This window comes from Nothoprocta perdicaria, unplaced genomic scaffold (assembly GCF_003342845.1).
Source record: "Nothoprocta perdicaria isolate Ctin4 unplaced genomic scaffold, notPer1 scaffold_127, whole genome shotgun sequence".
In the NCBI taxonomy this organism is placed as follows: domain Eukaryota; kingdom Metazoa; phylum Chordata; class Aves; order Tinamiformes; family Tinamidae; genus Nothoprocta; species Nothoprocta perdicaria.
In genome coordinates, this window is record NW_020454394.1 from 1612258 (window position 1) to 1638496 (window position 26239).

The 26239-nt window shown below is 43.3% G+C and overlaps 1 protein-coding gene across 1 annotated transcript in view; it reads right to left on the reverse strand.

Moving 5' to 3' along the window:
- The window catches only part of FRMD4A (FERM domain containing 4A), a 193233-nt gene extending 167307 nt beyond the window's left edge, over nucleotides 1-25926 (reverse strand). The window contains exon 1 of the mRNA XM_026033314.1: nucleotides 25718-25926. Coding sequence (XP_025889099.1) covers nucleotides 25718-25783 — 66 coding nt within the window. The 5' untranslated portion in view covers nucleotides 25784-25926. The remainder of the gene's footprint in view (nucleotides 1-25717) is intronic.
- Between the last annotated feature and the right edge of the window lie 313 nt (nucleotides 25927-26239).

The following is a 26239-nucleotide window of genomic DNA, read 5'->3' on the forward strand; positions in this document are numbered from 1 at the left end:
GSGATTACACTACTGCAACACATCTTCACACTAAGACATCCTCCCCAGCTGGGACCAGTTAGACTTTTTCAGTGGACCATAGCAGTTGACCTCAACCCTGTTTGGTCCTGAAACACGGACCCCCGTGGCTCATACTAACGGAAAATATCTATTTGCCTTGTAGGACAGTTCTGGATCTGCGCCATCCAAAGTGATAATGCATGCACAGTTGACAGAAGATGATAACTTGCACTTCTGCTGCTGCTCAGCTTAAAACCCTGTACAAACGTCGTTTCTGATTGCCTCAAAATGCTTTGAGAGATTTACATTTTTTTTTTCTGCTACCAGAGCCATAGATAAATTGGGACATGAGGAATGCGTGCTTGCGTGGGACAAYCATTCAGTAGTCCTAACTTCCCCTTTTTCTAGCTATTTTCTACAGCTACTATTACACCCACATACCCACGAGATTATCCAGACAGTGTACTGAATTTCAGGAGATATAAATAGTAGCTCAGACTTCATATGCAGAGGTGGAGTGCAGTTAATGGAACTCCCCCATGCTCTGTCTTCCAACCTGAAGATCTCTATGATTTCTAGCTTGTTTGTTAATTCATTCTGAAGAAAGGAGAAAATGGATGGAAAGCTGACAAATTGAGGCAGCAATTCAGTTACTTCATTGTCTCTGCAGAGAGCAGACTGAAGCTGTTCAAAAGTTAAAGAGGATTTATGCTCTTGATTTAGAAAATTATGACTCATTCCCATTTCAGCTGTTGTTTGAAATGGCTGTCATTTCCCCTGCCCCCAATACATACATACCATAAAGAATAAAACCCATAAACTCTGCTGTGCTTATCTTGATGCACAAAGAATTCAAATGTTCACTGTTGCTATCTGGAACTTGACTTCCTGTTATTAAGAAAGACATCCTAGTATTTAACAGCACCAGACTTTTTTCCCTTCTTCAAACCAGGCAGAATGTCTAATGATTCTGGGATTTGTTTCCTGCTTGTAATTAAGTAGGTCACAGCTGCAAAGCAAGAGAACAAGAAAATATTCAGATCACACAAAGCCAAGAATGATTAAATCATTTGCAGCTGAAGGATATGGCAGATTTTTTATGAACTCTCAAGTCTAAGGAAAACAAATATAGGAACTTTTCAGAGAATGATGAACTTGGAAGTTCTGTCCAAGCACCACAGTAGCTTGGAAACAAACAAACAAAAAAGACTGATCAAAAACTAGCTAATGTTGTTCACAAGTTGAATAGATTTATGTGGTTGAAATAAACTCACTCCTTTATTGCTTTGAGCCATATATTCCATCCATGCAATTCTCTTTGAAACGCATGTAATATTGCCCTCATTTCTTCTGGACAAATCCCACTAGGCCATGTGCAACACAATCTCTATACTCTCTATGCTAGTGTCCTCTCTTGTAGCTCTGGGATAGCCATGGTCCATGGGGACACGTCCCATCTGACTCCAGGTGCAATTCAGYCGCATCATGAGCTCTGCCAGGTGAGAAGCTCCCACAGGTCTGGAGGCCTTTCAATCTGCATGAGCAGCTCTTGGAGTACATTACCCTGATTTGACTTCCACTCAATCCCAGTTTAGAATGGCAGGAGGTTCCCAGTCACTACATGACTACCTTTACCTCCCGGACAGGGATTCCCAAGTGAATACTAGCAATCCATGAGCCACTGTCCTTAACTAGCTATGCACATATGGGCTGAAGAACAAGGTCTGAAAGGCAGRTGATTAAACACATCAGGGTTTCACATCATCATGCACAAACATCAACTCATGAAATCACACCAAAACCTCAGAAAACAGRGAGAAACTTTCTTTGTAGAGCTGATGTGCTCATCTGCATGAACCAGGCAATTAAAAACAAAGCAGGTCTCTGAAGAGAGACCTAGCTTGAGAGAGTTGTTAAGAATGACCTCTCAAAAGACCTAACTTGGTCTCTTGCAGGATTTTGGAGAAGTACAAATGACTGTGCTTTCTTTTGCTATAATGCTTTTTGAAGGTGCTTGTGAGTTTGCATAGGTGGTGGTATAAACCAGAGCAGCACCAAYACTCCTCCAAGATACCGCTTCAGCMAAAATCAAGGAACAGAGAGCAGCAAACCTATTTTTCTCTGCAGTGAGAGAAAAGGTTTCTGGGAAGATTTATCCCTGAAGTCCAGCAAACTCAACACTCTAGAGGGCAGTGGTCCAGTCAAATAAGAAGCATTGCCTTGGCAGGTCACATCCTTTGAGAATTTGTTTGATATCAAAACTGGTGTATGGTTTTGTTGCAAGAGTGGTTAAGATGTGGGTAGAAAAATAATAATGAAAATATATTGCTGCTTCTATACAAATGTGATCAGAGGAGACATAAATTTTAGCCGTTATAAATTGATGATGACCTCATGTTTACTCAAGGTCTGGTTGGGAGTATCATGGGAAAAAAAAAAAAAAAAAGCACACGTAGATTGTATTCTGGGCTCTGTCCCTGTCTGACCGGACATGATCAGTTCATTCCAGGATAAGAGAATGTGTATCTTTTTATGCTAGTAATTCTTGGCTTTGCGAGCTAGGAATTGGGGTGAAAGACAAGCTCACTGCCTCCCTGAGGTACAGTCATTATGAAACACAAACAAAGAAGGATTTCTCAGAGCCGAGTGCTTGGGGAATTTGAGGCCAGCCATGCAGTCTCTCCTTGCAAAACACTGGAAAGGGGCTGCTTGCAYGAGCAGAGTGACATACAGCTAGGGCTGCAGAAGATGACCAATTTGTTTTCAAATGATTCAAGGTATTTGGATTTGCAGATTCTCGCCTGGAGTTTCTTTAAAAGAAACTTTATTTTAGACACATGTTGTTCATTTTCCTCCAAAAGTCCTTTCAACTTGGACCCCTTACAAGGTTATTGTTTGGGCTTTGTGAGTGGACTCCCAGGGAAGAGAAGTTAACTGACTTAAGAGAAGACATGAGTGCTGGACTTAGTACAGGCAGTTCAGAGACCTCACTGCATCCCTGTCTTCCCCTTTGGATAAAAACATTCATGCTGCCTACACCCTGTTCAGGATCTTTCAGCAATTTCCCTTCCAAATGAGGGCAGATAATCAGCCCCTCAGATTAGTATAAATGTAGGCTCAGAAATTAAAAGTTTTCAAAGCGCTGCTGCAACCCTGAGCCTGGCCAGCACAGCAAAATCTGCCATGACTAATTTCAAGGAGAAGGGACTAGATCATTAGTTGGCATCAACCTATTTATCTTTCCTCTGACACCAGCCTACAGAAGCTGGAGGATGGCCTTGAGGCTGTTTTAACCGCTCTCTGGTGACTGATTAGATGGGTTGGAATGAACTAACATAGCTGCATTGACTGTGCTTTTAAAAATCAACGTCCTCTGTTTTTATGACTCTTCTTGGCCAGGATCCCACTTGCTGTAACTGCAGCAAATCCTTTTCCATCTGCAGGAAACTGTCCCTATTGGTGCGTTTGAAAGTTTACAGRAGAATTCATGTTGGCTACATCACAGCAAAGCTCAGGATGTGAAGAAGAAGCTTTCCAGCATTTCAGGGCAGAAGTGCTGAAAATTAGAAAACCTTCTCCTTGCTTCCTTGTTTGGTTTGCAGCATGGGTTGGGTTGAAACATGCTGGGGAGGGGATAAGCAGATGTGAATGTTCWTGCCCAGCTATCAGGAGTATCTGAAGTTTGATCCTGTTTCAGAAATACCCAGATCTGCACAGTGTTGGCAGTTCTCTTCAGCTCTTCCCCTCAAACATCCTGGATGCCATGCAGGAAGGACAGCAGTGTCTCAATCTTGCAGATGTGGGGTGAGGACTAGTATCTACAGAGCCACGGAAATACGTAAACCCAAAATATTCTGAGCCATCTTTTTAAATATGACCTAGCATTGATAAGCTTCCCTCTTGCAATAGCTTATCGATCATATGACTTCACAGGTTTCATTGGTTGGCACTATTTGAAAAACTAAAAGCTTCAGGCTTTGCCCTCAGGCAGAGGTAACAACTTTGAACTCAGCTCTGAGTGAAACTGTAAAATATTTTCAACTCGTCTTTCATAGTTCTGTCTGCGAATCTTGTTCCTCCTCCCTGCTGTCTGATGATACATTAAGATTGATTAACAGAAGGCAGAAAGACACTTGTTTGTTGTTCTCATTCAGTTTCCCAAGATACTTCAGCACATTATGGATCATATTGCAACCCATGCAGGACATTTTATGGGTTTAGAGATCATTCATGGCCACTGAATGTACAGCAAAAGAATTAACCAAAACGAGATACTGGGGAGTTTATTCATAGTGCTGTAAGGGAGGAACAGGGTACTGGCTTTTCCCATGGATCACACTAACCAGGGGAGTGCACTGACTCTGTGCTTTTCCCCTGAGCATCTCAAAGCACTGATGCCCAACCAAATCTCAGCATCTCTTGCAGTAACCAGGTGAAGTATCTGATATTTTACCAATCCACTGGTCAAGGTCCTAGAATGTGAATTTTCAGTGATCTATTTCTGATACCTTTACCTCTAACCTGCAAGTGTATAAATGTGAGAGACTATGTTGAACATGGCCCCAGGGATGTTCAGAGCCKGTGTAGACGTTTCCCTAGAGCTCTCTAAGCTCCCTAAAGGAAACAGTGAGCACTGAGTTCTCCAGACCAGGCCGTCACATGCAAAGACTCCTAAAACTAACAACTGCTTCTGCAAACACTGTGCTGAAGGCAGAAAAAAGGGGTCTGGAGGACAGGATCCTGTTGCCTAGTACCTGCCCTACAGCTAGTGGAGTCATCATCAGGGTGGACAAGATCTTCTATTGCTGCCCCTGAAATAYAAGCGCTGGATTTTGCTGAGCATTACCTGACGATCCTGAAATCCATAGTGGTAAGAAAGCAAGACCCTGAGCCTTGCCCTCATTTCAAAGACAATGTGCACACCATGTTATGCTACAGATTTCCAACCTGATATGGAAAAGCAGGAAGGTGTATGGGACCACCACTGGGCGAGGAAGGCAGTATGACCAGAAGGATGGCACTATKTATTTATTTCACTTAGCCAAAGGGAATGGCATAATTGTTGAAAAATCAATAATTTGTACTGCAATGGAAATGCCTTTTGTTAGCATATGTACTTGCACTGTTCTTGGAAGCACTGACTGAGGGAACAATTAAACAAAGCTAGCTCATCTGATCATCCACAAAGGAAAACCTGTCAGAAGTGTGTAGGAATAGTTCAAACATCAGTTAACTTACTTGCTTTCCTGGCTGTGAAACTGGTTTAGACAACAAGATCTTCCCTGAACTGAGGTAGAGGCAATCTGTTTTGCAATCTGCAACTTCTCTCCATACTCCTCTCAATGGATGGACAAGTTGTCCATGAATGACACAACCACTGGAGGTGGAACTGCAGGACCTTCCAGGGCAGACCATGGCCTCCTAGCCCAAACAWTGCAGAACCATGTGTAGAGCCAGAGGAACATAAACCAGCATAGAAAAAACTCCAGTTAAGTCCCCCTTATGTTCCTTGAAACATAATTCATCCAATAAAACATCTTTTGGCAGGGTTGAAACTCCCTGACAGAAACTTTTGAGCTAAAATTAAGTGGTTTCAATTTGCACTGATTTTTGGTTCCAGACTATAATATAAAATGGTACTTGCTCTGTATGCACATCTTCAAAGGGCAGGTGTTTAGTGTAACCACATTAATTGCAGGTTATCTGTCCTTAGGTGTTGTTTCACACGGAGCTTACCTGATCTATAATGATGTAAAGCCTGGAGAGAAAATAGGCATGGTGAGTCCCACCTTGTGAAGACTTGTTGATTTTTATAGAAGGAATATGGGAAACTAAGATGAATTTCAAGTTCAGTTAAGAAACTTTCTCACTTATTTCAAAGCTTGCACAAACATAATTACACCTTCTAAATATATTCTAGAAGTACAGCTGCATTGTGTGTACGGGTGAATAAATTGCATGATTTGCAGCCCATTATCTTTTCAAAAGCTTTTCATGCAGTATCGCTGGGAAGTGGAGATTAATTGCACTCCTTGACTGTGCAATTTGGAGAGTTTGATACTTTTGTCCCAACAAGAAAAATYAAAGCATAAGAATCACTTATATCCATCTGCGGGCAGAATGAAAAGTCACCATTTCTTTGATGCCATTAGAAAAGACTGAAACAATGACGGTAATGCAAACTTCACCAGGAAGTAAGTAAAGCTTGGACCAAAAGTTTGGCTAGAAGTTTGGAAGTGTGTCTGAAATCCKAACTCAACTTTCCAAACTTCTTGAATCGGCAAATTAGAAGTTTTGTGAAAGCTGATTATCTTCAGAAGAGACTTTTGGCCAGAACAGCCTCTGTCGTGGTTTTTATCAAGTTGGTACAAGGACGTTGGATGATTTTGAGTTTCACTGAAGTCACTGTTGTTTTTTAACCATTTTTATGCCTGATCTGAACTAGAGATCTGTAAAGAGARAAAATAGAAAAGCTCTCTTAAGGTTAAATGTAGGTTTTATTCACTCCTTTTCCTAAAAGACTACACACTGTATCCTTTCCTAAATGGACAAAGTGTTTGACCAATAAATTAAGAATGGGAAAAAGGAGACATTAGACGTACCTCAAATTCTTCGTTTGATGTCTGAAAATGTTGTTAGTTTGAGAGATTATTCAAGCAACATTTAAGTAATCTGTTGTTAAAATCACAAATTGACATAGTTTGGATACTTGCTATGTCTGGACTTTAAAATACAACTGAAGGCTTGTCTAAGAGATTGCAAGGAGGAATCCTGGCTAGGTGTTGAATTGGGACTAAGTCCTCATTGTGAAGCAAACTGAAAATTTATGAGTGAGCAAGTTATTTAAATACACAAGCTACCACTTGGCATTGTCTATCATCACCTGATGACCCTGCATGAAAAGGAGTCTGYGTGTGCACGGGCCCTTCCAGGGGTCTTGCAAGGGTGGTAGATTTCTGCCTCTGGACTCTAGATCACCACCTTGTGGTAACCTGATTTGCTACTGAACCCTCCTATCTCCTGAGTTTTGGACTGCTAGGGGAGCTATGAACCAGCAGAACCATGGTGCTAGTTACTAGAAAAAGCTCTTTGAGCAGGGTAGGTCACCAAAGGGTACATGACTCACAGTAGCCTTTCCACAGCCTTTTGCCTCCAAACCCATTCACATGATCTTCCCCACTGTCTTCTCACTAAAATCCAAAACATTCATCTAATTTCTGGCTCTGACCTATGTYCCTTGACCTGCCCTTCCTGCCCAGGATCTGGCCAACATGAAGACAAATGCTAAACTGTAATGAAAAGGCCTTTTCATTTTCTGATCAAATAAGAATCTGAAATATTGGAAATTTTACAGAAGAGCCYCCTATTTTGAGGCCTCCAGGCCTTGAGAGCTTCAGATAATTCAATTAAGCTTCAACCCTTTGAAAGTCAATTTAGGCAATACTCAGTTCTGGGCTCCACAAAGTTCACCAGTCACTATCTATTAGTCTCTGCTGTGCTATCACCTCTTAAATGATTAACCTGCGTATATTTTGGGGAGATAAAGTCTGGCATACTTCCCAGTCTGTTTCACAGAAAAGTCTGGTTTGATTTGTTACACATTTTAGAAGTGTCACAAAATATTACAACTTCCAGACACCCAAGAAGGTGCACCAAATATTCTTGTGTCTAGGTAGAGTTCAAATTAAACCAATTCCTCCAAAATACTTGTTAACAGGTCAGAAAAGATAAACCTCAGATGAAGCAGATAAAATTGATGCTTTGGCAGTCACAAGCGATTATATCAGAGTATTATACAGGTGACAGTTTTACTATTTAAGCTTATCTCCTTATTCAGTTTTCTTTGACACACAATTATTTGTCTATAGGGCTGGTGAATAATTCATTGCAAATAAAGCATGTTGCAAAATGCTGCTTTGTTATTTTTTTGCCCATCTCTCTAGGCTTGTATATTAGATTTATCAGCTTGAGACTTAAGAACCTTGCAGAAAAGAAAGCTAAGACAACAGAAGTTCATTGCTTCAATCTCTCTTTTTTCTCTCAGGCAACTTTTACAATCAATTATCTACTGTTCTTCTGTTACCTACAGCACTTGACTACCTCTACGGTCCCCTAGATAGTCTATCAGATTGGTAGTGATGCTGTCAGGGTTAAGAGACACATCCAAAAAAAAAAAAAAAAAATTCACTGAAGGCACTAAGCAAAGGTCTTCAGAACCTGCACACTAAGAAAAGATTTTGCAGTAAATAGCATGAACTGGAAAGATCAACTTCCCTCGAAGCACTTGTGGTGTCAGACCAAATGCTCACAGCATCACTCACAGAGACCTGCATGAACAGGTTGTACAAACGGGGATTCCTCCACCACGAATGCCACTAGAGCTGCCTGGTTCCATCTCATTAGGTCCCTCACTACATCCCTTGGTGTGAAAGGTTTCCTACTGCTTTGCTCTGGAGTCTATGCTGAAAAATGATTAATAACAAGCCAAATGCTGAGTTATATATTTTGTCTCATTGAAAGAGAAAATCAATAATCCAGGACTGCAAAATACTCATAGATTTGAATGATAACAGTATATACCCAAACTCATTGTCCCGCTTTGTATGAAGGGAACTGGGTACTACACTGTTCTCTTACCAAAAGCAAAGGTCGCCATAAACTGCAGAATAGCGTGGGAAAAACTGCCTCAGACTTGGTCTGCAAGCCAGAAAGTCTGATTTTTTTCAGCTCTGGGTTCTCTCTTCTCAAGAGAAATTTATTTATAGGAGGAATGACGTTTCCTGCTGCATTCTTAACGTGTTTGCAGCTTGGGATAAGAACATGGGAGCTTTGTCTTTGCCATCTGCTTTCTATGGCAATAAATATCCATTTACAGATATTTCTCTGCCTAGTATGGTTTAAAGCCATAATATGAAGAGGTGTTTGAGGATATCCACTCGAAAGGGAAATGTCAGAGGCAAAGTACCAATTTCAGCTCTGAGACAGTAGAMTCACATTTATGTAAGGAACAGCAGCAATGTGGTGTGTGGCTCTGGCTGCACTTTTAATCTTAGTTTCTTCAGATGTGCAAGAAATAAAGAAATAAAATCTAGACTAATATCCTGCTGAGCTGCAAGCATCTGTGGATGCAACTGGGCACAGGGCGTTTAATTTACCATAACTGTGAGAAGGGGACCTGGAAGTTGGGTGTGAGGTCTTAGACAATAGGTCTCTCCTAGCTTAACTTGTTGTTTTGCAGCACTTCATTTAGTCCACAAATGGTCTTTCATTTTACAAAGCRTCTGTATTGCCATCCTTTGAACCTCAAAGACAGAAGAGAGGGTGGATTCTTTTGTTGTTGTTGTTTAATACAAGAAAGCTGTATATTTCCTCTAACCCAAGAAACAATGTCTTGTGCTTGTGACAAGAAACATTCCTGGGGCTGGACAAAAGCCAACAAGGTCTTGGGAGAAGGAGTCAATATGTGCTCTTTACCAGTGCCTTGCAGCAACAGAAAGAGGCCTGTAAATAGTAATAGGCATTTGTTAGACATTAGCAGTACTCCATTCATCTTCCTCTCACACACATCCGCAGCACATGGATGTAATAAAGATAGCTCCCAGGCATGAACTGCCTTGCATTAATAATTCAAAGAGAGAAAGGACTACATATTTAAATGTGTTTGTTTACCGATGYGAGGGAAAAGGAGACCCAGAGAAGGAGGATCTTGGTGTGAGAGTTGAGAAATAGCATGTCTCTCATTTAGGGGTCTGGGTTGGTGTGGTCTTCTCCTGACCAAGGTGTCCCTGCAGATGTTGGCTAATGGAAAGYTGACCAATACAAACAAGAGAGTTTCCGGAATTACTAATTTAACCAAACATGGGTGGTCAGAGCACCTCTGGCCCGAGCCGAATGGCACTGCTGTCTCCTTGGAGCAGAATGACAACCTCTGCAGTGCCCATCAAAGCAGCCTGACGTGATGGCTTGGATGTAGATGTCTTGTCAACATCAGCACTAACTTAGATGAACCCAACTYACTTGTCAGTCTGGGCACTGACCTCTGGTGTGTCCCAAGGCACATTGCTTAATACTTTGCATCTCAGTCTATAAGTTTTATTGTCTCTCTATGGCTTAACCTATAACATTTAGGAGTGTCTTATTATCATTATTATTACTTTAATAATAATAAYTGGGTTTGTAAAAGGCTTTGCACAGTGATCTCTTCTGCTGGATGCCGCACTCACTGCAGAAATGTCTCAGAGCTCGGTCTTCACACGCCAAACTTGCTCACCTAGGCCTGGTGTTCAGGCAACCGCAGCTGAATTTCATGAACTCTGAGCCTAGTCATAATCTTCTGTGGGTGCTCAGAACCCCACCTCCCTAATGCAGGACCCAAGACTGAGATGGTGCGATTGTGTAGGGCACCTCATGCTTTGACCGCAACCTCCCTTTGCCTCCTATGGGACCTGAGGTGACAGCACTCGCATGATAAGTGCTGGACAAAACCCATCCAGTGACAGTGAGCCTGTGAGGACATTTGCCAGGCGAGGCAGGTTTCTTCGAGCCAAAGGTAATGATAGCAGCAACAAGTTAGGGCAAATAAGAGCTGTCTATACACGACTACTATCCCAACCTTAGGTCAGCAAGTGGGAAGGAGAGAAATAAACTCTGGATGAATGAAAATAAAACAACACAAGACCCTCTGAGTGAGAGTGAACCACGGCTGGGGTGTGAGCTGAGCTGGCCTCTGCTCTGCCCACCCACGGCACTCCAGAGAGCATCTCACACCATGGACTGCACTAGAAGCACCAATAGTGTCAGCAGCACAGAGAGGAGGGAGCTGATATAGGTCACTGCCTGACAGTCTGTCCACAGTTAGGACTTTTGTCCCCACTTCTGGGCCCTTAATATCTCTCACTTCTCATACATTACATACATATAGGTATATATCGGACAGAATGCAGAGCTATGAAGCAATGAGTACACATTTCCAAGTCCCTTGGAGCTGCAGTCCTCACTGCTCGTCTGTTCTTGCCTTCTGTAGAAACACCAACCTTTCCCAGCACCTTTTCTGCAAGAATTTTCTCCTTTACCGCTCCACATTGAGTTATCTCCTGATAATATCCTGTAAGAGCACTGCTCTCCTCCAGATCTCTCCATCAGGAAAACTAATGTATACGATGTATCTCTAAAGGCGATGTTTGCATGGGGACTGCTCTGTCTTTCTTCTCACTCTCCATATCTTCCACGTCTCCCATRTAACAGGCTGTTTTCTAAACTTACAGAACTTGTCTTAACGTTCGTTGGTCACAGATACGGCCTCTACAGTAGCATGCTCWGCTTCTCATGCCACCTTGTGAGAGCAGCTGCAGAGTTATGAGATGCTGACCCATCTCCTGCAGTTTGGACCAGTAAAAATAGTGTCTCAGCAGAGCAGCCAAGTTGGATTGCCAGTCCCAGTRCGTCCACCCCAACTGCTTGTTCTGGAGCTGCTCTCGGGGATGCTCTGTTTTAGGGAAGGATTTCAGCATTGACATGGAGACCAAGGGACCCCACAAAGATATCAGATTAAAGCCTTGCAGATTGTGTGGATGCTTCTGAGTGTTAAGGACACCCTATTTCTGTGTCTCTATAGGATAAAATGCAGAGAGGATGTTCATTTCTATCCTTCGCATCATTAATTGCAATGTGCAGCTACAACTAGGCTAGAGATTTCAAGCCCTATACAATCCTGGTTCTCCAGGCAGGTTGAGGTGTAATTCAGCAGCTTGTACACGTGCAGACCAGACTGCTTTCTCTGGGCCCCTCTCAGCATCAGCATCTTGATCTGTAAAACCCACATCTAACATGAGTGATGTGTCTGAGTGTGCTCCAAAGCAACAGACAACAGCCGAACAATGGCAAACTGAAGCTCTGGGAATAATTGATTATTTTTAGTTTGCTTGATGGACTGGAAAGGCTGGGAGAAAGAAAAAAAGAAGCAGCAGGTTGACACAAAGTTATTCTGCTTTCCCTTCAGCTAAATGAACATGAAAGAAAAAAGCAAAAAGGAATGGCTCTGGATTTAACCAAAAAATGTGACTTGCATTTTGTTTTTGAGATTTTTTTTTCACATTCCTTTAAAAACACACAGATATTCAACCCCGTAAAATCACAGTGTCTGATGGAAAAGATGAAATAGCTTTGAAATGTCCAAAACTATTTGTTTTTAAATAATGACAGAGGCTACAGAGCAACTAAATAAAACTTGCAGGTGGCTTCAACTGCCACAAAACTTCCTTTCAGCAAAATAAATGTTCCGTGTGGAGTTTCCTCTCAAGTCTGCCACATCTGCCCTAAATCATAAATCAGGGGTAGCCTGCTCCTCACCTGCCCTCGTTTCTCCATTCCAAAATGGAACCGTGATGGCCTTGGCTGCCCAGAACATCCTGTTGGAGCATGGCTGCAGGAGGACCACGATGGCCGGGACAGTGCCATGTGCTCGCATTGCTCAGATCTGTGTTCACACCAGGGCTGTTTTGTCAGCCCATCTCTCCTTCGAAGCAGCGAGACTGCCCCAGCTCTCCCAGMCAGAGCAGCCAGAGCAATGCCCATTCAGGAAATTAATGACATAATGATGATACTTAAGAAAAAATGAATTGGTTGCACATCTGCAGCCCCTGTGGCAAGCTGACAAACCCTCTGAAGTGCTTTTTGAGCAGAGCTGTCCCCTGGGGACCCCCATGCCAAGCTGGGCTGCCTCCCACCTTGCTCATGCATTGGTGGCAGGGACGCCAAAGTATCTCCTCAATAAACTCCAGATTAGCGTGGGCAGTGTCCCCCTGGCCTCGCTGGCGCTGACCCGACCTGAGTATCATGGTACAGTGTGCGTTAGTGCAGCACGTAGAGCCTGCCCTGCATCCTGCCACCGCCGATGCTGCTTAGCTCCATACACCTCTGCCAGGACAGATATCATGGGCAGCTGCATCTGTATTTATGTGTACAGAGTCCTTCTCCATTGCCCTGAGGATGTATTTATTTAGGTGTATTTATTTAGGATTTAGGGTTTATTTATTTACTTAGGATGTATTTATTTAGGTGCAATAAATAAGTGTATTTATTGCACCTGTATTTATTATCCGATGCTGCCGTTTGCTCCCCACTGCGGCTGGTTATTCCTGCTGTGCCCCGTCGCTGCCTCAACAGGTAGCGATGATGYGAAACCACCCTCTCCCCACTGACCACCTCCGAGTACATCCAAGAGCTCCTGACCAGTTTTAATCYCTCCATGCTTATTGCTCCTGCCGGTACCCAGCACCCTTAAGTCATCACACACCTGGACCCGTACAGACACCACACGGCGCCACGCAGCTCCGACCCATTCCTCCACACCACAGCACAATCCCCGTCCGCCGCCCTCGCTGGCGGGGCAGCGGTCCCTCCCGGCGGCTGGGACACCCAGCAAGGGGCACGCAGCGCTTACCCTGTCCGCGCTGCGCCTCCTCAGCGATCCATAGGGCAGCTTGAGCCGCAGCCTGCGGCTCCGGCCCGCCGTTGCGGCCGTCTGCACTACCATCGYGCGGCGGCCGCGCCGCACTCGCGGCGCACCGAGCCTGCCGTGCRAATAACTTCCAGCCTCATCTAGGTGTCCCAGCTATCGGGCAGCGGCGCGGGGTTTTCCACATCAGACCGTGTGARTCAAGATGTGGTTCGCTGGGAAGAAGGACGGGTGGGGGAAGGAAAGCCCCAGCCGTGTAACCTTAGCAGCGTGTTTCAAGCAGCGTATCTTGAGCTTCCCTCTGTTCCTCAGCGCAGTTTGCTCCGTGGGATCGCTGTGCCACTGAGGTGGGAGAATGGAGCTTCTGGGGAGTGTGCTCCAAAAATGTCAAGCTCGTTTCTCGCTGCTACAGATGGTAACCAGGTCAGTTGTCTAATCAAAGCTCTATCAGACTTATTATACATTTTGTCATGTGACTGCAGACCCCTCTGGTTTGCTGTACACTAGATCACATGTTCACCTTAAAAAGAATATCTGGTGTATCACCATCTGGTGCAGAGATTAATCTTAAATCCTACATTCACATATTCCTCTCCTCTGGATGCTGGAGAGCACATACGTAGAGTGGCTGGGCTTTAGAGGATCCCCTAGGCTGCTCAATTAAACATCATCACTCACTTGTTCAGGCTATATGTTGTACAGGATAGAGCATGGCACACATGCAGGTACAAAGAATGCACATTTATCATTCACTCCATCTGCTTGTCTCACTTCTGTGTAACTTATAAAAATTAGTACACTAGAGTTGTCTGAAACTGTAAAGTGTTCCATGAATTTTCGGAAGTCAGCGTTACAAATCACTTTTTTTTTTTCCTCTTATGAAGCCACAGTAAAGAACTCAAAACAATGACATTTCAAAGAAATGTGAAATAGTTTTTACTCTTTAAATAGTACGCAAACAATTTGAAAGTGGACACATTTCTTTCCCTTCCCACAAAATTTCTGCAACAGCAGGAAGTGTCCTAAAGCAGACAGATGTGATTTGGAGTATTTGCAGCGTGTGTGATTTGGCTGCTGTGCTCATGCTCACGCCCAGCTGCAGGTATTGGTGTAGATGCAGCTTTGAGATAACATGTGCAAAGTTCCTCAGTCTACCAACTCCACGCTAGTACTCTGCATCTGCTTAGCAAAGCAGAAAAGATCCTGGCCCAATTTCTTTTCCTTAGAGTCTAGCTGGGGGACCGAATTTTGCTGAGCTCTGGAGCCAACCCCTTCCCCCATGTATTGTTCTCATTTTAATGCAAAACTAAAAATGTTTTATTTTGATCAAAGTCCAAAAGCCAGGATGAAGGTGTTAGGGACATGACATTAAATCAATTGTTTAAAATAAAGAAAAGAAATTCTGTATCTGTCCAGCACACATACATGTATTACAGACATTCAAAGACAAAACCCAGCAGCTTGATGTGGGAAATTCTAAATATTAGAACAATCGGCCTTTGTTCAAAATTACTTCCATATGGCTCTTGCCAAATGGAGTGAGAGAGACAGGAAAAGATGGAAATATCTTAAGCATGACTGAATTGCATAGATTCTTTATATAGACTAAGTGAAGAGTTGCAGTCTTTACCCCTTTTTTTTAGTATTATTTTTATATTTCTAACAATTATTAAAACCTACCTCCTATCTCAAGGGATTCCTACCCATTTTGCTGAAAGAAAAGGTACTTTCCATTTACCAACTGCTCATGAGAACCTGTACTTGCATCAGCAGAGCTACTTAGGATCTCCCAGAGGACAAAGTGGGTGCAGGTGTCTGGGATCTGCCTTCCTGTGCCCCAATGAAAACTGAGCAACATCTGAGCCAGGACCTAGTTAAGCCCCATAATTTGGGACTCCTCTTCCCACCAACCCTCTTCCACAGTGATGCTTCCCTTTCTCCTGTGAGGATGGAGTACTTCCCGTGGTCCAAGTTAAGCCTGTGAGATATCTGCAGGACACTGACCTTGCTCATGCAGTGAGGAAGCTGCTGGGTCTCTAGAAAGACCAGTCTTGTAGCTAGATCTTCATCCACTAGAGGGGACAATGAGTCATAACACTCATCTCCTGCTGTACCTGTAAGCAGATGAACTGGGGACCAGCTGCAGTCTAGTGGTACCAGCTTGAAGGTCCACCTGGGATAATTTGCTCTGCTGAGCTCCATCCTGTCCTGGATAGGTTGTGATTGGGAGCTCTCAAGCTCAGCATCTCCTCACCGTATGCTGTTTTTCCTGCAGATAAAGTTTGGCTGCCAGCGACCGCCTGAGTACCTTCCATGAAAGTTAGTTCAATCATTCACACAAACCACAAGTTCTTTGCCTGAGATTTTGGGGCTTGGAAATAGAGTGGAAATTTTTATGTAGTTCAAGACAGCTGAAAAGTAACAGAAATATTCTTCTTTGCAAGGAACCTCTAGTGTATGTGAAAAGCAGAAGAAATCCATTCATTTGCGTGGATTCATTTTCATGGTATTGGAACTGGCTCCAATAGGATCCATGCATATCCAATTGTCCTGAACATTCTCTCACTTGTGGCGCCGCACACCAGGCAYAGCTCTACTGGTACTCCCAGAACCATGTAAAACTGGAGACCTGGACCCATTGTGAGGCTTCCTTCAACCCCATCCCTCACTTCCCAACGAATATAAGCCTGGAGACAGGAAACCAAACCAGAATCATCAGGACTGTGGAAAGCACTCAGAAGCATGGGAATCTGAGTCRTTTTTAGAGTTTTTCCTACGCTAGTTATTCCCCAAGAGGGAGTCAARGTGTCTGTGGCAGATGTAGGCTTGTCCAGGGACACTTCAGTTCATCCTGCTCTGAATTTCCTTCTGGAGAGACCCTTCTCTCCTATAGTTGACTGTAGAGCTAGACTAAATGACCAGACTCATAACTAAGGCTTTATACAACTGCATTGTCTGGGGAGACAATCTCTGCCGGAATGGCTCAGTAAGAAATAAAGGTCATAAGAAATAAAAGAACCTCCAGGCTTTGCCACCACAGGCCCTCAATAGAAACATGCTGTATTTCCTAACTGCTGAAAGACAAAATGCTTTAAAGCAGTGGATGCTTTTCAGTACTAATTGCAAGCTGCCAGGAACAGCGGTTTGCGGTAACAATGCAAGRGACGAAAGTGCATTCCAGCAGATTGCTATTTAGACTAGGAGACTTTTGTCTTTAATAAAAAAGAGGAAGGAATAACATACTGATGCAAAATGCATGTTATATTTGGAATGGAGGAGTCAAGTTTCGAGCCCAGTGGAGATCAGTAAATGGGAATCAGTGATAGCAGTGGCCCAGACTGAAATGCTATCTGCTGCATTAAAGATGTATCAATGGGTTTTGCACAACTGAAAAGTCCCTCAGCTCAGAGCTGCCCACTTCAGTGCTGTGCTTCATGAAGACATAAGCTCAACAGCAGAATAACAGAATGATAACTGTAGTTCCTGCCAGTGTTTTCCATCTTGGCCAGATATCTGTCATTAGCAACAGCAAAGCAAAATTCTTCCTTCCTCATGCAGCCCCTCATGCTGCCTGCCTGCTCTGGGCACACAGGGCAGCTGCTGGGGCAGCTCCTCCTTCCACACATCATGTCAGGGCCACCTCTGCTTTGCCTGGCTCCCCAGTGAGCAAGTGCCCTGGAGCTGCTCTTTTATTTGGTTGCTGAGATGAGGAGTGGAAAGGGTCTCTGTGTTGAGCAGGAAAAGCAGATATACAGTGATAAACATTAAAAAAAAAAAAAAAAACTACTAGACAAAGGAAATGTGGACCTTGATGTTCTTGTGTGTCCAACACTCCTTTCCCCTGCTTATCCTCTCTTGTCCTTGCCCCAATCCACATAYTGCGTTAGGTTGCACACATGCATCTTCTGTGAGTGACTTTGCTTGGTGGCAGCAGTCCAGGCTGGATATGAAAGCCAGCTCCACACTTGCATACAGATTTCTACTTTGTTTCACTCTATTTTGGCACTGCGGGTTGCGCACTGATCAGCATTGTGTTGCTGCTTCTGCRGCGTGTCCATCACTTGGCTGGAAACTGAGGCTCCTACGTATGGGATCTTYGCTTTGCTCTACAGCAAGGTTATTTAACCACCTGCAGTGTATAGACATCTTAATAGATCAGACTAGTGTGAACATAAACAACAACAACAAAACCCATAACCAAGCAGTTTTGAACCCACAGAGGTTCATTTTCTGATGTAAATTGCCATAGGTATTTTTTTTTGGAATTTTCAGAATTTCTTCACTTATTGGTATTACAGCAGAGATGTCTACCTAGCCACCCATCTGTTGCCTTTTGTACACCAGTCCTGGATGAGGTGGGGAATGGCTGGCAGTTATATGTGAAGTCCAGAATGTCTCCTGCTGAACCTGCTCCTAGCCAAGTGTCCAGACCCATCGGCTGGTGTGTCCACCAAGCCAGTAAAGATCTGGCAAAATCTCCAGGAAGCAGAAGATGAGGTCACCCTGCTCTGAAGCTCTGAAAAGAGGCCCAGCCTCGTGCTGGAATGAGCATTGGTCCCGTTAATTCACAGCTGAGAAGCAAARCTACACTATGTAGTGTATACCTCCAGTGCAAGAGCCATGTGTGTGATGTGACCAAGGAAGAGTCACTTCTGTGAATGTCCTTGAGCAGAAGTCCTTGAGCAAATGGTTTAGGCTGCCTGGTCAGAGGCTGTTCTGAAGCGTGGAAGTGTCAGGAAGAAAAAAAGCATCRTTTCCAAACAGATACTCCCAAAATCTCTTCACAAATCATCAGCATATAGCAAAGAACCGGTGCATCAGGTGGAGCCCCCATCCCATTCCCAGTTTTTCTGTCATGACTGTGGTGAGATGTCCTGTCTGTTGTGCACCCTCATGCAGGCTGCTAGTACAGCTCTSCTGGAAAAACAGGAGCAGATAGGAACATGGGCCTCTCTGCTGGATGGAAGGAAGTTTTCCTTGCACTTTAGTGTGCTCTTTTCCCACATAACTCAGAGAGACAGTAATTAATTAGGGAGGAGACTTGCCTGACCCCTTGGCCCTTGAGAAACGCCCCTGCAAGGATCATGAAGTGCCCTGCTGCTGACTTCCAGGGCTTGTATAAACAAAAGAGGAAATATCTGGCACCACCACTGCATTCCCACACCACTGATTTGTAGCAGAGGCTAAATGTGGTGTGTACAATAGCTCCATACACTGGTCTGGGAGATGACTATGCCGTGTTTCTGATAGGGATGTGATCTAAAGCCCTTGCAAAGCAGAGTGATGGCAGGGGGAGGTGCAGATGGCTTGACGCATCTCAGTACTAAGCCCTAAACTGCTAGCAGGTTACGCTCAACACCACTGATTTGCTTTTGTGTGGAAGAAGCTAGGGTTTGCTCAGCATGCTACCTTTAGGTCTTCAAGAGGCTATGTGACACATGGACYGAGTCAAACACTGTGAAGATATGTCATCTAGTATGCTGTGTAATTTTATTTCTTTTTRAAATACATTCTTCTTATGTGTGCTTTGATTAACATCATTAATATATCACAAGAAAGTGTTTATGTATGAGACAATAAGAGAATTTTGTTGCCTGAAGAGGAAGCGACGTGGGTAGCAGGGAGCACACCATATCTCTAAAGAGAGATGGGAAGTAGAAGACTACTGAGAGCTWTTAGGGGATTTTTAAGCCTTGCCAGGCCTGCTAAGTAGCCTCTCAGTGTTGCTTTTSTAGTTGAGATCTTGCAGGCATGCAGGAATGAGGTCTTTTCTCTAAGTACGGAGAAAAAAGTGTTTGCCCAAAACATAGGAAGTGCTAACATTTGCAAAATACAAAAGTAATTTGGTTATATTCTGAGCTTTGTAGATTTATGTGGACAGATGGAAATATGATGAGCTTGTCTGGCTTTCTAGACCGTAAGTCCTGCAGTTTCTCCCTTTTAGCTCTTATTATGATTTTTACTTGTGCTCTATTATATCTATCTAATTGTAACAACATCTCACCTCAGGTGCAGAGGACATCTGCTGTGGCATTTACTTCTTCTAACTTTGGTTACCTTTATTTGAGCTTGTAATTTGGTCTCCTTTCATCATCAGTACAGATATATGGGCCTTTGCAAGGTTTGGGTAATGTTACTTTCGAGCCTACTTTAGTTGCCTACTTCAATGACAGCTAAAACCTAAAAACACTAGTTACTATAGTGCCCATCCATGTCTGGATTTAAAAAATAACTGAAGAAATTTGTGAAGGAACATCTACTGCGGACTGCTAAATTCAAAGTCACCACTTCTGGATCAGGAAAAACCTGAACACAGATTAGTGGTGGTAGGAAGATAGTTATGGAGAATGGGTCTGTGTACTCACTCCGTTCTTGCAGTTGTTCATAGGCACCTGCTTGGTCACTACCTGAGGCAGGAGGTTGGACTAAATTATTCATTGGAAAGACCTGGTATTGCCATTTTTGTTCTCTTATTTTTAGATGGGTGTCTCTAAAGAAAATCTCTTTAAGACATACCTAATGACATCTCTTTAATGTCACAATCTTGGCAAGTGATGAACCACTTCAGTATTCAAGGGACCTGATTCTGCTGCTACCCAGCGGAAGACGGGACTTTAAATCTGTGGACCAGATGCTGAGGATAAACTGGAGAATGTGTCTGTTGCCAGAGAGAATCTCATTAGAAGCTGTTTCAAAGAACTGATTCCTTTGATAAATAAACAAGTAATAATTAAAAATAAACAAAAATATAAACAGCGGGACATGCCTTCTGCTTTGCAAAGGATGACATTATCACTCACACTTTTGCATTATACATAATTTATGATGGCTCCAAATACAAACTTGCTCTTCTACAGACCTGCTACTTGCTCTTTGATTAGCAAGTTCTGGCAGCCTGGAAAGCCAAACAATTTATTGCTGCTATAGAGGTTAACAGATCACTTTATATGTTGATGGTGTCTTATTATTGCATTAGTTATCAAGAATAATGTAACACAGACATCAAGAGTCGACAGTAACTGTAAGAATGTTTGCTTGATTACAGCAGGGATAATGCCCTGTTGTGGGCAGGGTTTGCTGTACAATTTCAATTTGTGGTCTGAGTAATTTCATCGTGGTTGTCCTCTTCCACCTCTCTTTTCCACAGGTTGTCCTCAGCAGCAAGTATTAGTGTGGCCATTGACTGACAGTGCTCATAACTTGAGAAAAGAGCAAGATAAACAGTKCAGTTGTCCTAAGAGTGTTAGGATTAGGGTCTGAACCTGCTCAGATCTGATCCAGCTCTAGATCTGGCTGGGAAAAGGGATGATACTCAGACCTTACATTCTGTTTGTCATTAGCTGGCAGAAGAATGAGCCAGAACACTTGCAGTTTCACAGGTAGTTGCACCCTTCTTCTGGCTACATTATGGTATTAGAAGCACAGATTAAATTTCTTCTCCTTGTTATTTTGGTGTTAACTCTGCTGGGACTTGGCAGTGTGGAGTTAGAGAAGAATAGCTGTTTCTCTGGATACTGGAGGATGCTGGAGTGTAGCAAACSATTCTTTTTTTTCTTCCTGTTCTAGGCACTAAATCCTTCTATGGCAAAGCAGCACTGTCTCTATCCACAGCATTCACAAATATCATTTTCATCGGATGGTCTAGTACAGTTGGCTATAAGGCTTTCTGCTCATGTCCCATCTTCCCAGCATACTTGACTATATACATATGCATATATACACACATAGATGCACGGATRTATATATAAGTGTATACATAAACATATCTATAGTGTGTCTATATACGTGTATGTATAAACATATATATATGTGTGTGTCTATATATATGTGTGTCTATATATGTGTATGTATGTATGCGATATCTATATATGTGTAAGTATAGGTGTATATAGGTATARGTGTGTAGTGTGGTGAGAGGCAGGCTGTGCAGCTAGCTGTTGGAATACATGGCTGTAGGAATATGAATGAAGCCATGGAGTGCACCGCGGATTTGGCAGGCTTGGTTGTGTTTAGATGGTGTCTAAGGCCCCATGAAACAYTGGCTATTAATCTCCTGTTGTTTCCCAGATTGTGTTCAGAGTGAGCCAGCGATGCTGTGCTTGAGCTTTGCAGGCTTCATCTAAAGCTATCTTTTCCTCCTCAGACATCCACTGCAGTCCTGCTATGCCTGTCTTCAGAAATCAGTCTCCCTTTTCAGACTGGCTGATGTTTGACTACTTCAGACCCACTTTTCCACCGTGATTATTATCTCTTTTTCTGTTTGCTTTCAGTCTGTTTTCTAGTTCTACAGCTACATCCACAGTACAAGGAAGAAGCAGCTGTCAGCACAACAGGCCACCTCACCCTGAGCTCTTCCTGATACCCCAAGCAAAGTACTCCAGGATATCGTGGGGTCTCACTCCAGCTGTGTCGCAGGGAAGGCTTGGAAGTGGCCAAGGTTGCTCCTGAGGTCTATCTTGAAGGTCTCCTAACAGCCTCAACAAGAACAATCAGCAAGTCACAGGGTGAGGAGGATTTTGCTCAGAGGAACTCTTGGAAATAAGAGTTCACAGCCTGTACTTCTTGCCCAGGTCCCTTTTTCCCCTTAGCATACCTGAGGGACCTGCTGAGCTCCCCTCAGTGCCTCACTGCTTTGGTCCCTGCTCCTCTCGGTGCCTCCTTGGAGGTGCTGTAGATGCAGCCAAGTCCCTGCTTGCTGGGGAAACAAGCGTTTCATAGGAAGCCTGCTGGTGATGACAGCTGATTATTAAATGTCATGTCTAAGGCTTCCTTTTATCTCATCTTGTAGAATCCAGCAAAGCTCTCCAATGCCCCTTGGTAATACGGAAAGGAAGTGTCAATAGAGTAACAGCTGCTTTTCTGATAGCAGGCTGACAACGCTGCGAGTACACAAGATCCTGGAAGGAAGTRGCTGCTCATGCCATGTGGATGCAAACTGTGAGCCTACACAGAAAAAACTAAAAAACTCACTCCCCGCGCCAACCCCTTGTTTCCATGTAACATTAACTTTTGAGGGCAAGTATTAAATACATTTGCTGCCAGGAGCTGCTCTGGCTTCCCGTCTTCCCTGTGAAATTCCGCCGAGCTTACTCCAGGTGAGCTACTGCTGGATTAGTAAAACTTCATCCAGGAAAGAAAATAAAAAGGCCAAACTCACAATATTTCTTCAATCTTGCTTCCCGCAGAAGCCAAAGTGGGTTAGTGTGAGGTGGACGAGAGTCCGCATTTCTTTAGAAACTGGTGGTTACTTCACATTTATTGTCTGTCACAGCCTTTCTCTCTGTGCTGTGGYAAAATGGACTCAGTACGCTGGTCAGGGTGTTGGTTATTGCCCTTGTAGTTCAAAGAGCTTGAAACTGGGCTTCTTCAGAGGAAAAAAAAAAGACAAATCAAGGCACCATTGACCACCATTCCATGTTTTTGTGCATAATCACCTGATCTGAAGCAATGGGGAGCACAGGCAACTGGGAGCTGTGATGATACAGCAAAAGATCATTGCCTTTGAGCAATAAAGCTGATGAGGATGAAGATGTGTGCTGTGGAGCACTCTGAACTCCCTCTCAGGAGGATCCTTCTACCTGTCTCCCTTCCTAGAGCCCCTTCAATGCCTTGGGTCTGGCCCAGGGCTGCTAATACAAGTATTAGTCTGGCAAAAGGCTTCATTAACAGATTAATAGCCTCAGATGAATTTGGCTGCCTGAATGATCTATGACAACAGAGCTTTAGGTTTTGCCTTTCCTTCATATTGAGTTTCATACTTACTTTTCTTTGTACAGTTTAGAGCTTATTTTTAGCACTGCTTAATGGACAGCTGGTTTAAGATCAAACACATCTATAAGGCAAAAGAGTATATGACTAAAGCTAGAAAATTGCACCTCATTATGTCAGACAAAATTATTCTACATTTGGAATATTTGGTCTAGAGAACTCAAAATTCTTCCTGCCTTGGTTCCTAATTTCTAGGAGAACCTGGTTAGTTCAAAACATGATTGCTCATCAGGAGAAACTTATTTCCTTGATTTGCACAGAAGCTAGAACAGATCCACAGATGTGATAATCAATGCAAATTGTGGCGCCTGAATGTGCTAGTCCTAGGTCTTGAAGCACCAGTTTCCGCAGAGGGGTGAGCAGGGCTAAGCAGCCAGGCTGGAGCATGGGGCCAGCACTGCTGTTCACAGTCCCCAGCACCCCTACACAATGCTGCATAGATGCCCCAGCCCTTCCAGAGCATGCTGATGTCTCCAACACGGCACAGCATGGCCCCATGCAGACCTGCCCCCTTAAGTCACCATTTCAGCTGTGGCTGAAACACCTCAGCTGGACCCATTTCATTAATTTCTGAACATACATATCAGGGACTAGTTCAAAATACAACAGAAGAAGTGCATTGGTTTCATGGACTGAGACAACCTGCATGTCTGTGGAATTCCATGCATGTTTTACAGCTATATTGTTGTTCTMATTACAAAAAAGAATGCCATGAGAGAAGACACTTTCTTGCAGGAAAGACGGTAGACATAAGAATGGACAAAGGCTAAGAACAGCTCTGCAACAGAACCCTCCACGAGGCCTGAAGTGTCAGAGAAGGAAGGGGTTCCCACGACCTTGGTTCTTTCATCACCAACCAACTCAGCCAATTCTGGCTTTGTAAACACTGGTAGTTTTTCAGACACTGTTTTGGACTACCAAGCAACAAAACACCTTTAAATGTCCGCTGTTTAATGGCACCTGGCCATGGAGGACAAGGGACTCAGTCTCTCAGGTGTCAACTTGATGAAGTAATGCTGTGGTACCTGTAGACCTAGAGGTATCGTGGTGCCAAGCAGGCTTCTTCTGCAGCAGCTGCTATAGCACAAAGAAACCACTGGCCTCTTATCACACAGAGGTACTTTCATGACATGCTATAGTCTTTGCAAGAGATATTGCAAACATTACATCTTTTCTGGCCATGAGGTTTTAACTCATGGGAATTTCCTCTGCATGAACACGTGGACTACATGACGGTCACAGCTGCAGAAAGGAACTGAACCCAGAAGAGGCTTTAGATTTATATATATATATTATCACCCAAAGAATATTTGAATATTTCATATCCTATGGAGAGGCTTTGACAGGACAGCTTCCAAATGTTTTCCTCAACCCCCACCTCAGTAATCTCTGGGACAAGCAATGAGGCAATCCCCAAAGGCTGAGTGGAGATGTCAACACAGTGGGGCCTTAGGTCAATATCTTTCACAGGAGACATGGAAACCTTAACCACTGGACCATGCTTGAGAAAGCCAACAGACCCTCTCTGCTTTGTTTTTGTGGTTGATGTCTACCATTGTTCAACATGAGACCATAAAATCCAAAGCATTTCATTTAAAAGATGCCAAAATTAACTCTTCTGAAACTTCAGGATGCTACTTGCCATCTTATTCCTTAGAACCTGAATTCACAAACAGTACAAATCACCCTGGCATGACTTTCTTTTAAAGATAAATGATTCGGCAATCCCTTATTATTATTTTCCTCCTACCTCCCCCAAAAAACCCTTCCAAATCAGACCTTTAGACAAAAACCACAGAGTTAGGTATGAGAAAGGATGCATCTATTTTGAAAGATTTTKATACTTTTATCGAGCTTTTTAAAAGCCTTTATAGCAACAGATTCTATTCTTAAATGTGCAGAAGCAAACTACACAGTGCATACATACATACTTCACTGAGCTGTAATGATTTCAAGGAAGCAATTCCAGATTAACATTGGTTTAAAGTTTTTGACATAGCCAGATGGAATAAACTTGATTTTCTAGAAAGCCCAAGTGCCTCTGCTTGTTCCTTCATCTCTTTCAAACCTTGTCCAAAGGTCAAACAAGTAGAAGTCTGCAATCTAACAACTATCAAAATGCTAAAGACAAGGACACAAGATGTTAAGCCACGTACAGTTTAAATATTCTACCAATGTAGTTCCTTTCACAAAGACATTCCTGGAACTATTCTGACCAAATATCTCCTCATTTTCATGTACTTCATTAAAATTGTAAATGATATACAAAACTAATGCAAAATATATCCTGCCCTCGAGTCACACTTTTCCAGTTTTACATAATATTGCTTGCAGTATCATAACACGTTGGTAGTGCTGGACATATTGTTTTTCAGGAAATGCAAAGGAATTAAATTCTGGTATAATGGTATACTTGAGTATACCATTACATTTGTAGGCTTCTTTCTAGACTGTTACCACCTTGCTTTAAATAAGAAAATGTAGCTTACTTACGAACACATCCATCAGTAGGTGTTCCAGTGTCACTTCAATATCCTCTAATTTAGCCGCTAAAGTCATCCTGCAGTCAAATGTCAGCTCCAACTGGAGAAGAGCCCTCACGAGTCCCAGTCCAGACCGCCTGTGGTCAAAGCTAATTCTCAAGCTGCAGCGAACGAGTCTCTTACAGATCAAGAAAATCAGAGAAATGACAACATAACCTCTGAATCTAGGCAGTTTTTGGAGTCAGTGCTGGCTGTCACAGCCCTGCTTGCAGGACCGAGGATTATTCCATGTGTGCAAAATGGAAGCAGAAGCTGCAGAGCGCTGCTTTCCTTTCAGAGCGTCGCAGCCAGAAACATGGAGTTATATCTGGGAAACCACAACAGAGGGAGGGAGAGACACACACAGAGGGAGAGAGAGAGGGAAGGAATGGAATAAACCGTCGCCGACTATGGCTGATATTTATAGGACTACTTGTTTTTGACTCCAGTCCATTTCTCTGTTCATTTCTGACCTTTCACAAATGGCTCGGCA